Below are 16564 nucleotides of genomic sequence, written 5' to 3' on the forward strand. Positions count from 1 at the left end.
GCTCAATAACAATCCAAAGCAGTGCAGACCAACTCATGTTAATTTTCATCATCTCAGTCAGATGCCACCAGCAGATTTTCTTTTTTGGTGGTTCGGGTTCTGTAGTGTTTGATCCAGTAGCATTCTCAGAGCACACCTAAACCCATGAGGAGGATGAGGCGGTGATGGTTCCTCAGGGAGCCTTACGCCTGTGGAGAACTCTGCTACTACACCCTTTCCTTCCCTTCCCTTCCCTTCCCTTCCCAGTTTTGGAACACTTCCTGCCCAAAATACCATCTTCCATGCCTGGACAGTGCAAAAGGGAGGGGAGGGGAGGGGTGATGACACATGAGGTATCAGTTCCTTTGATACTTCCTGCCAGCAGAGAGTTCTCCTGCATAGGGGGAATACTTCACTGGCTGTTTCCAGACTCTTTAAGCCCACTTTGTGCTACATAATTTTGCACTGCTTATGTTGTACAAAGTTAACTGAAGATTCCGCTTCCTTGTTGTTCTTCCCTCTTTTATAAGTGTGCACAAATGTGATGTTTGTAGGTCTTATATTCCTTTTCTAAGCCTCTTGGTAAATAAATGAAAGACTGACTCTTTAAAAAGAAAATTCTTGGCAATTTGCCTTTCATACGTTTGAGATAAATAGGTTTTTGCTGTTACGGAGCTGCTGTGTGAAAAATCTATCTAAGGGAAACTTTAATTCTGGGCCTTGGATTTGAAACTTTATAAAGATTCTCATATTCCTTCCTCAAGGGATTTCAAGTGCTGTATATGTATGTATAAAAAGCTGTATACATATATGTAAAATATTATTAAAATACAATAAAAGCATCTAGTTCAGAACATTTTTTTTCAAGAAATGGTAATATGTCAAAATAATTTTTAAAAAAGCTTTCAAAAGAAAGTGAAATTACTAGATTTTCTGTTTTAATTTATAGATTATATAAATGGAGGAGAACTTTTTACTCACCTTTCTCAAAGAGAAAGATTTACAGAAAATGAGGTGCAGATATACATTGGAGAAATTGTACTGGCTCTTGAACACCTGCACAAGGTAAGACAGTTTTTTCCATCAATGTTTTCTTGTGAGTTACATCTTCATGATTATATACAAAATAAAAAGGACTTAATTTTTTTTGTTTAGAAATATAGCTCATGATTATATACACCAATTTTAAATATTTAATGAATTATAAATAGATGTCCCTTTATTAGGTATTCATCTGTAGTATCTGTGCACAGATTAAGACTAGAGTCTACGCTCTGCCTCTGGAGTCAGTATTTGTTATTTTGCCAATTGGTTGTTACTTTCTGAATATCTCCATTTCCAAAAGTATCTTCTTTTCACACATGAAATGTCATTGTGACTCTTATTTTCTTTCAACATAAAGAACAGAGATGTCTGCAGTCAGTTTTTATAACTGTGTCCTCTCATTAAAATTATAGGTTAAAATTTTCAAAGCTGAGGCGTAAAATTAGACACCTAATTTCCTATTTAGGCACCTAAGAGAGGCATAATTTACAAAGATGTCCCATTGAATTTACTGGGATTTGAGAGTCATAGACTTTACGGCCAGAAGAGACCGCCAGATTGTTTAATCTGACCTTGTATATATTACAGGACACCAACACTACCCAGCACCCGCACACTAAATCCAACAACTGAAATTAGACTAAAGTATTACAGCCCACAGAAGACTAGACTATTATGTGCCATAGGCAGAGAATAGAATGGAGAAAGGTGCACCAGTGCTTGAGGGCTCCGGAATGTCTGATTAAGCAAGATATACCCAGATCATCCTGGCAAATAACCTGCACCCACATCCTGAAGAGGAAAGTGGGGGGAAAAAAACCAAGATCACTGCCCATATGATCTGGGGGGAAAGTCCTTCCTCAACCTATATGTGGCAATCAGTGAGACCCTAAACATATGAGCAAGAACCAGCCAGCCACACACCTGAGAGAGAGAATGTTTGGTGTCACCACAGAGCCCTGTACCTCCCTATCTAATGTCCCATCTTCAGCTGTGTCCATCCTGATATTTCAGAGGAAGGAGATAAAAAACAACAACCAAAAACCATTGTGGGGGAGGGAAATCCCTTCCTGATCCCTCCAGGTGTCTGGCTGAAACCCTGAAGCATAAGCTTTTAAGAACATATGGCATAAACCAGAAGTGAGACCCAGGGCTGCTGAGCCCTGCCTCCTACCCATCGTAAGCTACCCCCCTCATACAATCACACTCATAAATTTGTTTAATTGTCTTAAAGTTAATTTAAGTTGTTTACCCCTATGACTCCTATTGGGAAGCTATTCCAGAAACTCGCCCCTCTGATGGTTGGAAACCTTCTAATTTCCCATCCTAAATTTGTTCATGACCAGTTTATATCCATTTGCTCTTGTGCCAACATTGTCCTTGAGCTTAAATAGTTTTTCACTCTCCCTTGTATTTACCATCTAATGTATTTATAAAGAGCTGTCATATCCCCTCTCAGCCTTTGATAGACTAAACAAGCTAAACTCTTCAATCTCCTATCAAAAGATAGGAGTACTTGTGGCACCTTAGAGACTAACAAATTTGTTAGTCTCTAAGGTGCCACAAGTACTCCTGTTCTTTTTGCAGATACAGACTAACACGGCTGCTACTCTGAAACCTATCAAAAGATAGGCCCTCCATTCCTCAGATCATCTTAGCAGCTCTTCTCTGCACCTGTTTTGGTTTAAATTAATCTTTCTTGAACACGGGTGACCAGAACTGTACACAGTATTCCAAATGAGGTCTTACCAGTACCTTGTATGATGGCATTAATTCTTCTCTATCTCTACTAGAAATGCCTTGCGTGAAACATACTAAGATCGCCTTTGCCTTTTTCACAGCTGCATTTCACAGCTGAATTATGAAGTGGCTCATAGTTATATTGTGACTGACACTCGTAGTTAGGTCTCTCTTTGTCACTTCAAGCTGATGAGGTGGCAGCAGAAATTCTTATTAGATCCTAAGCACAATAATTTTGCACTTTCTACTATGGAGTTTTATCCCATTTCTGCCACTCCAGTCTTCAAGAACATCCAGATCCCCGTGTATAATATTCCTGTTCTCCTCTGTATTGACAATGCCTCCCAACTTTGTATCATCAGCAAATTTCATTAGCACACTTCTACTTTTTGTGCCAAAGTCATGAATAAAATTGGTCTCAAGACTGATATTTGAGGAATTCCACAAGTAACCTCCTTTCAGTCTGGTAATTCATCTTTCAGGATAACCTGTTGCTTTCTCCCCTTTAGCCAGTTCCTTATCCACCTTACAATTCTTGTACTGATCCCCATTTTCCCTAATTTAACTAATAATTTCCCATGTGATACCACATTAAATGATGAGTTGAAGTCCAAGTATATTAGATCTACTGCGTTTCCATTATCTAAAAAAATCAGTTATTTTTTCTCAAAATAGTAAATTGGTTTAGTTTGGCATGATCTATGTTTGGTAAACCTGTGAGGCGTTATATTCCCTTTACCATTTATTTATGTTAATTTAATTATTCTTTTCTTTACAATTTGTTATAAAGCCTGACATACTCCTAAGGTTAATTTAACAGGTCTGTAATTGTCCAAATCACTTAAAAAAAAAATATAAGTATGACATTAACTATTCTCCCGTCAATATGGTACTCCCCCCGAATAGATAGATTTATGAAAAATATTTGCGACTAGATTAGCAATCTCATGTGCCAGTTCTTTGTGTTCTGGGATGGAAATTATCCAGTGCCTTCTATTTGAGCGCATTAAGCTGTTCAAGGTTTTTTTTTTTTTTTCCCATGTCAGATGTGGTAATTTCCAGTTCTAGACCCTAATTTCCATCAGCCATACTGCCTTCATGCACATGTTTCATATGATCATCCTTATTGAAAACCAAGGCAAAATATTCATTGTGGGGACTCAGCACTTCTAAAAATCAGGCCACTTTCATTTAGATTCTAAATATAAATTTAGGAGCCTCTGAATGAACTCCCCCTTTGGCTCCTGGAAACCATGGCTGGTAAGCCCGCATTGTGAACTAAGCAGCATGCTTAATTCCAGCAAGTACCTCAACCAGGTGTCTTTATTGCTGTTTATGCTGCAAATACATCACAGCATAGCCACAGTGATGTAGAACCCCTTTCCTGCTCTCTGGCCCTAGCCTTTTATATGGCTGGCTTTCTTCTGAGAGCTATTAAGCTGTTGAGCTAATTACCTTCATAAGGCTCCCTACAGGTGCAAGCTGAATTTTCTACTCTTCCAACCCAAACTACCTAAGTCCTTCCTACTCTTAACTACACCTGGTGACCTGGGTGTTGTAAGTGACCAGTTAGCTTAAAGCTACTAACAGTGCCCTGTCACAGAGCCTAGCTCTAGACAGCCAAGTTTGAAAATTTTGATATTAGTGAACAATATATATGTTCACGGTCTTCAGTAAAACAGCCCACCTGCTCTTCCCAGCAGAGAGGCTATAATGAAAAGGTTTGCACTTTCAGCTCCTTATTTTGGCTATGTGATAGAGAAGAGGCTAAGACTGTAGTTTTTTTGTACATGTAGAGTTTAGAGTCAGAGAGCTTGAGGCCAGAAGGGACCATGAGATCATCTAGTCTGCCCTCCTGTACATCACAGTCCATCACCCCCAACAACCGAAATTAGATCACAGTGTTATAACCTAGAGAAGACTAGACTATTATGTGCCATAGGCAGAGGCTAGGAGAGACTGAGGTGCACCAGTGTTTTAGGCCCCTGCAATGGTTTGTAAGTGATTAAGCAAGCAAGTGACACACATTAACACTAGCAGTGATCTTGGGGGTTTTTCGACTTCCTTTGCAATCTGACCTGGTGGAAGATTCCTTCCCAACCCCACATACGGCAATCAGTTAGACCCTGAGCATTTGAACAAGAATCCGCCAGCCCAAGTACCTGAGAGAGAGAATGCTCAGTGCCTCCTTGGGGCCCTGGCCTATCCTGCTTAATGTCCCATCGACAGTCATGGTCATCCCTGATACTTCAGAAAAAGATTAAAAACAAAACAAAACCCAAACCTCCAAGAATACATTGGGGGAGAGGGGGAATCCCTTCCTGATCCCTACAGGTGTCCTGCTGAAACTCTGAAGCATGAGCTTTAGGAACGTAAGACATAGTAATACTAATAGTATGGTCTCTGATGAATTGTTATTTTAATGATGCAAAGAGAGTGGAAATTTATGTGAGCAAAATTGCCATGCAGCCTACTGTAACATAACTGGCTCCTGCATTGTGTTTATGGACTCTTACATAATCTGCAGAGACCAGCCAGGAACCTATATTCTTATGAATATAGTTGCTGGTGGTTCCATTATTAAGGTTGAATTCAGTTTTGCACTTAAGTAGGGATTCAGCCACTTTCTTGTATTTGAAGAATACAGTTTATACTCCCCTAAATTACAACACTTCTTTAGTTTCTGATAATCTACAAGTAAGTAATTTAATTAGTTTACAATTAAATTTAAAATGGGTCCTTTAAGAATCTTAGCTTTGGTTTTTTTAGGTGTCCTGAATAGTCTTAATCATGGAGTAACATACTCTTGAAACCTCCCATATAGTTAAAATGTTGAAATCTCATGCATTGCCTACTGTCGGAGAAAAACAGAGTTCTCACTCTCAGGTTGGGTGCAGCAAGTCAGATACTTCATTATCTCTAGCAGTTGCGTAAAAGGATAGGGTAAAACAGGACTCTCACAGGTAAACAATTACAGCAAGCATTTATACCTTTTGTTACATACAATAATAGGCGACAGCTGCATTTTGTTTATACATATGTCATCCTGATATCTTATTTTCCTCTGCAATTTAGACTATAGTCTACATTCCATACTTACCTAACACAAGGTCGCAACAACTTCTCACACAGTTCTTTCCCACTCGCCTCACACAATCCTCTCCTACAAATCTCGTGTTATTAGGATTACAGCTAGCCTGACGGTTGCTCACATAAGGAGACTGCGTGGATTTGAAATCCCCTTCAAATCCCTGTCAGTTCTTTCTCTACTTCCACACTACATTTGAAGAATTTTATGTAGGAGTAAGTCATTTCTTGTTTGTTTTTTTCATAACTGAAAGATTTTTCTTCAGCAGAGGCTGAAAATCACTATTCTTCTACAGAGAATTCCATGAAGATCTGTGTCACAGTTACCTTCTTAACTGCACCTGGAACCCCTTTCTAGTCTCTCCAAGTGCACAGCCCTCTCAGATGAGAGGCTTCCTGCCTATACCTCTATCTGGGTGGAATCTCACACTTCTCTTACTTGTAGACCAGGGACCTGGTCTATATCCCTTGCATACTTCCCTCGTTCACTCGGCAGGCCCAATTTACTGAGCCCTGCAGGTCTTTCCTTCAGGGCTTTGATGAGCAGTTACTATACAGGTTTCAGAGTAGTAGCCGTGTTAGTCTGTATCCGCAAAAAGAACAGGAGTATTTGTAGCACCTTAAAGACTAACAAATTTATTTTAGCATGAGCTTTCGTGAGCTGCAGCTCACTTCTTCGGATGCATAGAATGGAACACACAGACAGGAGAAATTTATACATAATGTACATTGGCCAAACCGGACAGTCTCTACGCAAAAGAATAAATGGACACAAATCTGACATCAGGAATCATAACATTCAAAAACCTTCAACCTCTCTAACCACTCAGTGACAGACTTGAAGGTGGCAATTTTGCAACAAAAAAACTTCAAAAACAGACTCCAAAGAGAAACTGCTGAACTTGAATTAATATGCAAACTAGACACAATTAACTGTGGCCTAAACAGAGACTGGGAATGGTTGGGTCATTACACTAATTGAATCTATTTCCCTATGTTAAGTTCTCCTCACACCTTCTATGGGCCATCTTAATTATCACTTCAAAAAGTTTTTTTCCTCCTGCTGACGATAGCTCATCTCAATTGATTAGACTCTTCCTGTTGGTATGCATACTTCCACCTTTTCATGTTCTCTGTATGTATAAATTTCTCCTGTCTGTGTATTCCATTCTATGCATCCGAAGAAGTGAGCTGCAGCTCACGAAAGCTCATGCTAAAATAAATTTGTTAGTCTTTAAGGTGCCACAAATACTCCTGTTCTTTTTGCAGTTACTATATAGTGATCTTCTCAAAAACAGTGTGTGTTTCTTATCTTTAACAGTAGGAACACTGCTCTGCATAAGAGAGAGAGAGAGAATTTGAGCCCACTAAACAGTCCAAATGCCTGTCTAGACTACTATTCCCCTGATAGTAGCCAGATAGCACAACTTAGACCCTCCCACAGAATCTGTCTCTGTTTTGGACTGCTCTGTGTAAGCATCCCCAACAACTCTCACCTCTTTCTCAGTAGAGAGTCACTTTAACTGTTCAGTATCCTTTTGATCTTTAGGTTCCAGCCTTGGCAGAACAGTAATGTAACTCTTGGCTGGAGCTTGTAAGTGGAATATTTACAATTAATTGCTCAGCCTTCTTGTGCTTTTGTAGCTTATTTGCACTCATTGTCTAGTGTTCCTGACTGTTTTTTGAACAGCCTAGTATTAAAATGAACTAACCTGTGTGTTCAGTTCCCATTAACCCAATATAGCTACTAAGTACCTATTTAATTCAACGATCAGACAATCATATAAAACATACAGTTTTCATGGATTAATACAAATTAGCCTTGTGTCCTTCACAATCCATCCTCTTTCAAAATGGGGGTTGCCGTCTCTTACTGTTCTCAATGGATGTGAAGCTGCGGGTTGCTATCAGAAAGATGCTCTCTTTCAAATGTTTACTGCCTGCCATTGTTTCCATTGAGGGTGAAGCCAAGATGCCCTCAGGGAGGATGGTGGCTACCAACTCACAGAGCCACCATTCTTCTTGATGGCAGTTTGACTTCATGCTCATTGGGGACAGTGGGAAGTAATGGCCATTTTGAAACAAGGGATCTTTGCTAATGGTAACTTGTAGCTTCACACCCATTGAGAACAGTCAGAGATGGCAGCCATTTTGAGATGGAAGGTCTTCATGGAATTCTCTGTAAAAGAACATTAATTGTCAGCCTCCACTGAAGAAAAAATAAATAGCTATTAATCCTAAACACTTATTTTCAAAATCTCTTCTTTGCACTGGATCACTCAACTTTTGTGAACTTTTCACAAGGGGGAAATGCTGGGGTGCTGTGCAAGGGAATTTGTAGCACAGGATAGACAAAGGAAACTGGTGTGTGTAAATAAAAGCAGGGGAATGTGGAGGTTAGGAGATGGTGGGGCGTGGGAGCTGGCCAATACACTCTGAATGCTTTGTGTTGCTCCTCAATGGATGAAGCACCCAAAGCATATTGGTCAATCTAAAAGCCAAAATCATTAGATTGCATGGTAATGTTTTCTCGACCTTTCTTGTTAGTGACCATATACAAAAATTTTAATTGCAAAAATAAAAAAGGAAATTCCCAGGATAAAAACTTAAACTGAAGCGAAGAGTGCATGGCAGTAATTTCAAGGGTAAAAACAAAAAGAATGCTGTAATGATCCCCAAAAGAACTGTTACAAACTAAGGAAATTCAGAGCTAAATTTTAAATTTAAAAGAAATCTAGAAGTGTTAAGCTGTGGTAATGCACAGTTAAGCATCCAAATAATCATTACTCTGCCCTGTAATGATACCATGAACAAAAATATAAAAATAAAATCTCTCCTAAAAATCAGTTTATTATATCTGGGACTGCAACCCCTATTTTGGATTTATCATATTTGTATGTTATAATGTGACTACAGAGTGGAGTTTAGGTTTGGGTTCCATAACTGTGTATTTCCATACCTTAACATATTTGGATTCGTTTTAAATTTGACCATAACTCTGAATCTTACTGGGTTTGTGGTGATTATTTTTGGGATAATTAAAACATTTTTGTAACATATTTTACCCTTAAATTACTGATAAATTTAGTGAAGGTTGAGAGAATTTAACATAGTTTTGTATCTGGGATTTTTAATCACTTTTGCTAGATTCAGATTTAGAAACATTCTTTTAACATATCTGTTTAGTATTTCCAAATCAATGTTATATTACTGTTTTTGTGTTTATTTGCAGTTGGGGATTATATATCGAGATATAAAACTTGAGAATATTCTACTTGATTCTAATGGCCACGTTGTGCTGACAGACTTTGGTCTGAGTAAGGAGTTTCTTACAGATGAAGTGAGTATTTGAATATTCAGTGATTGTGGACACAATCCAGAAAGAATTTGGTTAGAAGAAAATAATTGTTTTCTATCCTATTGCTTTATTAAGGGGAACAGCTGAAACAATCTTAAACAAATAACATTCCCCAAAAATTAGGCTTATATTTAACTATATTAAAATCAGAAATTTATCAGAAGCGAGACAGAGTATACATTTTAAAATAAAAATATAGTTTAATAATTTGGCATTATACTGGTTAATTTACATCTCATGGAAGCACTGAACAAGACTTTTTTTAAAATTTATTTCAGAAGTTTCCTTTTTCTAGTGTAGTACGTTCTTGATTTCCTTGTATAGCACCTGTCTTGAACTCCAAATCTGAATCTACAAATGTAAACCTGACTTGTGACATATCTGCTTATTTAAACACACTTCTTTGAAGGACCTATCATAATCTCTCCAAAAAGTGCTAGAACCTTGAAGGATAAGGGGTGAACAGTGTTGCTTGGCCTAATCACATGTGCTTTCATAATTATCAAGACACAGCATTACCTTGTTGCCCACAAAAGTAAATGGCTATTAACAAAGAATGGTACAGTGATCTGTGAAAACAGCTCAGATTGAACACACCCAAAACAAATACCTTGTGTGTAGTCTAAAATGAAAACAATTTGCTCCCAAGAAGAGAGGGGGGTTGTTTTTTGCACACTGTATATTATGGAAAGAGATTTTTTTAAATAAAGGTCAGTATAGCTTCATGAATATGGGAGCCAGAGGGTGTGATATAACATCAAGTTTAGCCAAATTGCAAAGACCTTTATAAAACTATATCATTGTATTTACCTACACATTTTATCATGTTATTTAGAGCATTAGTAATGTACCTGGCAGAGATCATATAAATCATATATTGGAGAATGTCCTGTAACATCTAATTGGTTATACTCTATTTTAAGTCTAGATGACATTTTTGTTTTAAATACCAAAGATTGTTTCATGTGCTTATGTTAAATCTGCCCCACAAATTCATAATATTGTAGTGCTTGCCTAAGAGGTAGTGAATAGTCTCAAGGGTTCTGGGTTAATTCTCTGTATAATGGAAGGTGATTTGTCTATGCAGTTCTGAATTGTTTGGATGATAGCTGTGGGTCACCAGCTGTTAGTTATATATAGCCCTTATTCACTGTAATCATTTGATACCAATATGTGTGTCATTTTTAGAATGAGAGAGCATATTCTTTTTGCGGAACTATAGAATACATGGCTCCAGATATTGTCAGAGGAGGAGACACCGGACATGACAAGGTGTGTTTCATCTCAGCTTTCTTTTGTCACTGCCTGTTTACATTCCTGATTAAAATGAATCCGACTGTGTAGTTTTTTTATGTGATTATTTGCCTGCCCTCCAAAACTTCCTCACTCCATTTCACAACTCAAGCTTTCCCAACTAAGGCCCAGAAAGAAGTGAGAATCAGACATGTTGAAAGTCTCTGGGTGAAGATAAAAGAAGGAAAAGGTGGGGAGGCGGTAGGATGTCTACTGTAGACCACCAAATAAGGAGGAGGAGGAGATGACATTTTTAGAACGAATAACAGAAGCAGTCAAAATATGAACCATAGTAGTAATGGGGGACTTTAACTTCCCAGATACTTGTTGGAAAAATAATTCAGGAAAACAGACTGTCAACAAGTTCTTGGAATGTATTTGGGACAACTTTTTATTTCAGAAGGTGGAGGAGGTAACAAGAGGAGCAGCTATTTTAGATTTGATTCTGATTAATAGAGAGGAAGTAGTTGTGAGAAAGCAAAAGGCAACTTCAGTGAAGATCACAAAATGATAGAATTTATTATTCTAAGGAAAAGGAATGAGAGCAGCAGAATAAGGACAATGGACTTCACAAAAGCAGACTTCGACAAACTTAAAGAACTGTTATGTATGATATCTTTGAAAAGAGAGTGTAAGGCAAATGGAAATAGTACAGGAGAGCTGGCAGTTTCTCTGAGACAATATTAAAAGCAAAACAGCAAACTATATCCTGAGGCAGAAGAAAAATGGGAAGACTAATAAGAGGCCAATATGATTGTTTCAGGAGTTCTTTAATAACGTGAAAATCAAAAAGGAATTGTACAAAATGGAAACAAGGACAAAATTGCTAAGGATGAGTGTGAAAGAATAGCACAAACAAGCAGGAACAAAATCAGAAAGACCAAGGCCTGGTCTACACGGGGGGCGGGGAGGGGGAGGAATTGATCTAAGTTATGCAACTTCAGCTATTTGAATAGCGTAGCAGAAGTTGACGTACTTAGATCTACTTACTGTGGTGTCTTTACTGCAGTAAGTCGACGGCTGATGCTCTCCCATCAACTCCATCTAGACTAGACACGATAAATTGACCCCCGCTGGATCAATCACTGCCTGTCAATCCAGCAGATAATGTAGACAAGCCCTAAGGCACCAAATGAGGTATACCTAATGAAAGGCAAAAGGCAGTAAGAAGAGGTTCTATAAATACATTGGGGCAAGAGAAAGATAAAGGAAAGTGTAGGTCCATTACTTACTAGGGAAGAAAAGCTTATAACAGATGACACAAAGAGGACACGTGTTTAATGCCTATTTTGCTTCAGTTTCACTAAAACAATTAATTCACTAGATGCTTCACCCAATATTAACAACAAGGAGGAAGGAACACAGGACAGAATAGGGAATTAACAGATTAAAGAATAATTAGGTAAATTAAATATTGTATTCAAGTTGACAGGGCCTGATGAAATTCATCCTAGAGCTAGCCAAAGCAATCGTTTTCAAGAACTCATGGAGGATGGGGAAGGTCCCAAAGGATTAGAGAAGGGGGAACATGATACCTATCTTCAAAAAGGGGAACAAAGAGGACCTGGGAAATTATAGACTAATCAGCCTAACTTAATAATAATAGGCAACATGGATTTTGCAAGAATAAATCATGCCAAACCAATTACTTTCCTTCTTTGACAGGGTAACTGGCCTAGTGGATAGTGGGGAAGCAGTAGACTTTAATAAGGTTTTTGACACAGTCCCACATGACATTCTCATAAGCAAACTAGGAAAATGTAGTCTACCATAAGGTGGATGCAGGACTGATTTGAAAAAGTGTACTCAATGGTGATTCTTTGAGTGAAAGTCCCTATGTGTATTCCACAGGTGGGTTTGCGTTGGCTGCATGTGCCCAAGTCCAGAAATTCTTCAAAGGAGTGTCCATTGACCTGCACATGTGTGGTAGATCCCCTCATGCTTCAGACCCAGGGTGTAAAAGCAGTGTAGGTCAATGCCAGTCTAGTTACTTCTTACCACCATATGGCTTGAGTTGGAATAGTGTCCTGTTTCACTCTGTGTATAAACTATAACATGCAATATTTGTAAATAGTTTTTCTATATTTGTTTAAGAAGTTTGTTGTTATAGTATAGAATCATTTCTCAACCCACTCTCTGGTCTAAGACTATGCCCAGAGTCCCGAGCTTCAAGAATTGTGTCTTGTGCACTTCTTCTGCATCAGTGACAAGTATCAACTGTGCTTCTACTGTATGGGTGAAGCACATATCTCTGCACAGAGCAGTATCTGTAGATCCTTTTCCACCTAGAACTCGAGAGGCCCAGGAGCTCCAACTTAGCCTCCTCTATCAGGAACTTTGTGTGAGGTCCTGCTCTGATCTGGGCCTGGGAGACCCCCCTGTACATTGGCCTCCACCAACCAGAAGTGCCTCTCCAAAATACGCCTTAGAGCAGAGTCATCAACCCCAAAGCCAAAGGACTCTTTTTCCAGGCCGCCTCTTGAGAGTAGAGAGCCACTCTCAGGGTGCAAGGACAGAGGATGGTCCATAAGAAATGCATTCTGTTCCTGAGCTGGTCCAGTTCGGGTGACACACTGTGTTTGGAACCATGGAACCGGCTCCACTAACACCCCTAGGAGGAGGGCAAGGCATGCAAAAAGAAGGATCAGTCAGTTCCGACTGTGACTGTGGTACCAAAATGGAAGAACAGATGCTCACCAGTTCCATATACATGTGCGAGTCTGGACTCATTGTTGGTATCACCTTGTTCATCTAAAGACTGTTCAGCTGCAACAGATGAGCCAAGTTCTTCAGGCATATCTGCTGAAACTCCCTGGGCAATACAGACTTATGTAACACCAGAGGATATTTTCCTCCCCTACCTACAGTCTCCACTCCTTTCTGGCCCTGATCTTGTGAGGCATGTCCTTGTTTTGGAGGAAGAATCTTTACTAATGTCTCAGAATTCAGCAGTTCCATCTTCAACCATCGGGCAGGAGTCTTCCAGTACCAATGGCATTGCTGCTACCAACAGAACAGTCCTCAGAATTGGAAGAGGAGATAGCTGCATCAGTATTTCCACAGAAGGACAGGAGACCCAATAGACAGTTGAGAGGCTATACCAGGGGTCGGCAACCTTTCAGAAGTGGTATGCCGAGTCTTCATTTATTCACTCTAAGGTTTTGCATGCCAGTAATACATTTTAATGTTTTTAGAAGGTCTCTTTCTATAAGTATATAATAATATATAACTAAACTATTGTTGTATGTAAAGTAAATAAGGTTTTTTAAATGTTTAAGAAGCTTCATTTAAAATTAAATTAAAATGCAGAACCCCCCAGACCGGTGGCCAGGACCCAGGCAGCGGGAGTGCCACTGAAAATCAGCTCGTGTGCTGCCTTTGGCACGCGTGCCATAGGTTGCCTACCCCTGGGCTATACTTATCATCCCTCCCGGTATGACCCCCTTCGCTCCCAGCACCACTGGTACCAATTCCTCTGGGAGCCATTGCGACTGATGGATCCCTCCTTCTGGCCTTATTGGGGACCACAGGATTCCTATGGCAGGAGTCTGGACCCCTCTTATGAGTTGTACCACTTCTCCTCTTCTTGATGGCCGGATCCATTGGTGTATGAGGAGGAGGAGCCAGAACCAGTTCTGCTGATTTGATAGGAGCTTTGTGATAGAACACTGAGCAACAACAGTTGAGCCAGCGCTCTGGTCACTGCAGCTTCAGTTAAGCACTGCAGAAGAGACCTTATTAAGAACTGTGTTTTACTGATGGGTGGAGACGAACTGGAAGGCTAATTAAGCTATTAGGCAGAGGATATAAAAAGGCACAGGGTGGAAGTGGTGGGGAGGAGCAGACAGGAGCTGAGGGCTCCCTAAAACTGTAGGAGTTAAGACTGTATAGTGTACAAGGGTGGTGGGAACCAACATTATAAATAAGCTGCACTGGCTGTTTTACTAGCATAAAGGTCTCTGTGCAGTTTTTTGACTTGAGCAGAGGCCCTGCCACAGGCTGCTGCTTCATCATCTCTGGACAATGCTGTCACTTAGTCATTGCCTTCTCCACCAGATGACAGTCAGTACTAGGAGCTGTTACATAGGGTTGCAAACGATCTACAGATCCCAGTAAATTAGATCCCCAGTACTGGTGCCTGGACATTTTGCAACCAAAGGGACTGAGTAAGGTGGCCTTTCCAATTAACAAGGCTATACTAGAGCTAGCCAGAGTGGTATGGCACACACCAGCATCTTGTGTCCCTACACCAAAAAAGGCTGAGCGAGAGGGGGTAGCTCAGTGGTTTGAGCATTGGCTGCTAAACCCAGGGTTGTGAGTTCAATCCTTGAGGGGGCCACCTAGGGATCTGGGGCAAAAATCAGTACTTGGTCCTGCTAGTGAAGACAGGGGACTGGACTCAATGACCTTTCAAGGTCCCTTTCAGTTCTAGGAGATAGGTATATCTCCAATAAACTAAAATAAAATGTGATTTTGTTTCTCCCAAAGAAACTGACTTTTTATTTTCTCATCCTGCCCCCAACTCATTGATGGTACAGGCAGCTCTGGAAAGAGTTAAGTCGCATTACCAGAAATCCATCCTGGGAGTCAGAGACTGGACTTTCTGGGAAGGAAGGTGTTCTCCACAGATCTGCAATTTCATATGACTAACTACCAAGCATTGTTAGTGAAATATGATTTTAACAGCTATGCCAGGCTTGCAGACTTTAAAGATAAACTTCCCATAGAGGACAGAACCCAGTTCCAGTCCCTTGTAGGTGAAGTGAAGTTAGTAGCAAAGGTGGCCCTCCAGGCTGCAGTAGCTACCGCAGACATGATGTCCAGGACTTTGGCCACAGAACTTGCTATGGTGAAGGACCTGTGGCTACAGTTGTCAGGATTTCCTAGGGAGGTCCAAAACACCTTGCAGGACCTTCCCTTCAGTGAGTCCAACTTTTTAAATGAAGAGACATATAAATCCCTGTACTCACTAAAGGACTCAAGATCTACTCTGAGGTCCCTGGGGATTTTCACTTCAGTCCCCAAAAGGAAACACCACAGACATTCCTTTAGAGCAAAACCTTCTCTGCATGCTCTGTATTACCAGTGTCTACCTGAGCCTGTACGCAAATGCCAGAGGACTCAGAGGTTCAATTTCTCACCTCTCTCTACTGCCACAGCTTCCACTCACTGTCAACCGCAGGCCAAGGGCCACTTTTGACATACAGCTTGAGACCCGCATGCCACATAGATGCTACCCACTTCTCCTGTCACCTTTGGCAGTTGTCTCATTCTGTTTGCCTACAGCTGGAACAAGATCACCATAGACAGTTGGGTCCTGGAGATTATCAGGGCTATTCCATCAAGTTTCTCTCCTTCCCTCATCACAAACCTCCTTCCCAATCCCCCTTCAGGGACCACTCTCACCTCTGCTGTTGTGAACTCCCAGGGTATACGTAGCTTTATTGTGATGTGGTTTCTGATACACCAGTTCCAAAGTCTGACTGCTTTATCAAGAGAATATTATGGGGGGCAATAGAGCGCATCCAGCCTCAGTACCAACGGAGGGTTTTTTTTCCTCTCCATATTTCCTAATCCCCCAAAAAGATGGAGAGTGGAGACCCATCCTGGACTTTCGGCAGCTTTATCAACATCTTTATCCAAAAACTGAAATTTAGGATGATTACACTGGCATCTATAATTCCCTCCCTTCATGTAGTTTGTGGCTCTCAAAATGGATGATACATATTTCCACATGGACATTTACCCATCCCACAAGAAGTCCTTGTGTTTTATGGTATGACAGGAATGTTGCCAGTTTTGGGTACTCTCCTTTGGACCCACTACAGCACCCAGGGTATTCATGAAAGTTTTCTCTGTGGTACCAGCCCAGATCAGACGCTAGGGCTATACTCTGTTTCCATACATGGACGACTGGCTCCTGGTAGGCCAGACTCATCAGGAAATCATGTCAGCAATAGGATCTCTTCCACAGCTTCTTGCTACCTTAGGCATTTGTATAAACAAAGAAAATTCCATTTTGTTATCCACAAGGACAACAAACTTTATAGGAGCATGGCACAG

General features: G+C 40.2%; 1 protein-coding gene across 1 annotated transcript in view; it reads left to right on the forward strand.

Moving 5' to 3' along the window:
- Window positions 1-16564, forward strand: part of RPS6KA5 (ribosomal protein S6 kinase A5) — a 149094-nt gene that overhangs the window by 66516 nt on the left and 66014 nt on the right. Inside the window, 3 exon segments of the mRNA XM_045015538.1 lie at window positions 929-1044; window positions 9083-9190; window positions 10397-10480. Of these exon segments, the coding sequence (XP_044871473.1) occupies window positions 929-1044; window positions 9083-9190; window positions 10397-10480 (308 nt within the window).

Source organism: Mauremys mutica, chromosome 4 (assembly GCF_020497125.1).
Source record: "Mauremys mutica isolate MM-2020 ecotype Southern chromosome 4, ASM2049712v1, whole genome shotgun sequence".
Lineage (NCBI taxonomy): Eukaryota > Metazoa > Chordata > Testudines > Geoemydidae > Mauremys > Mauremys mutica.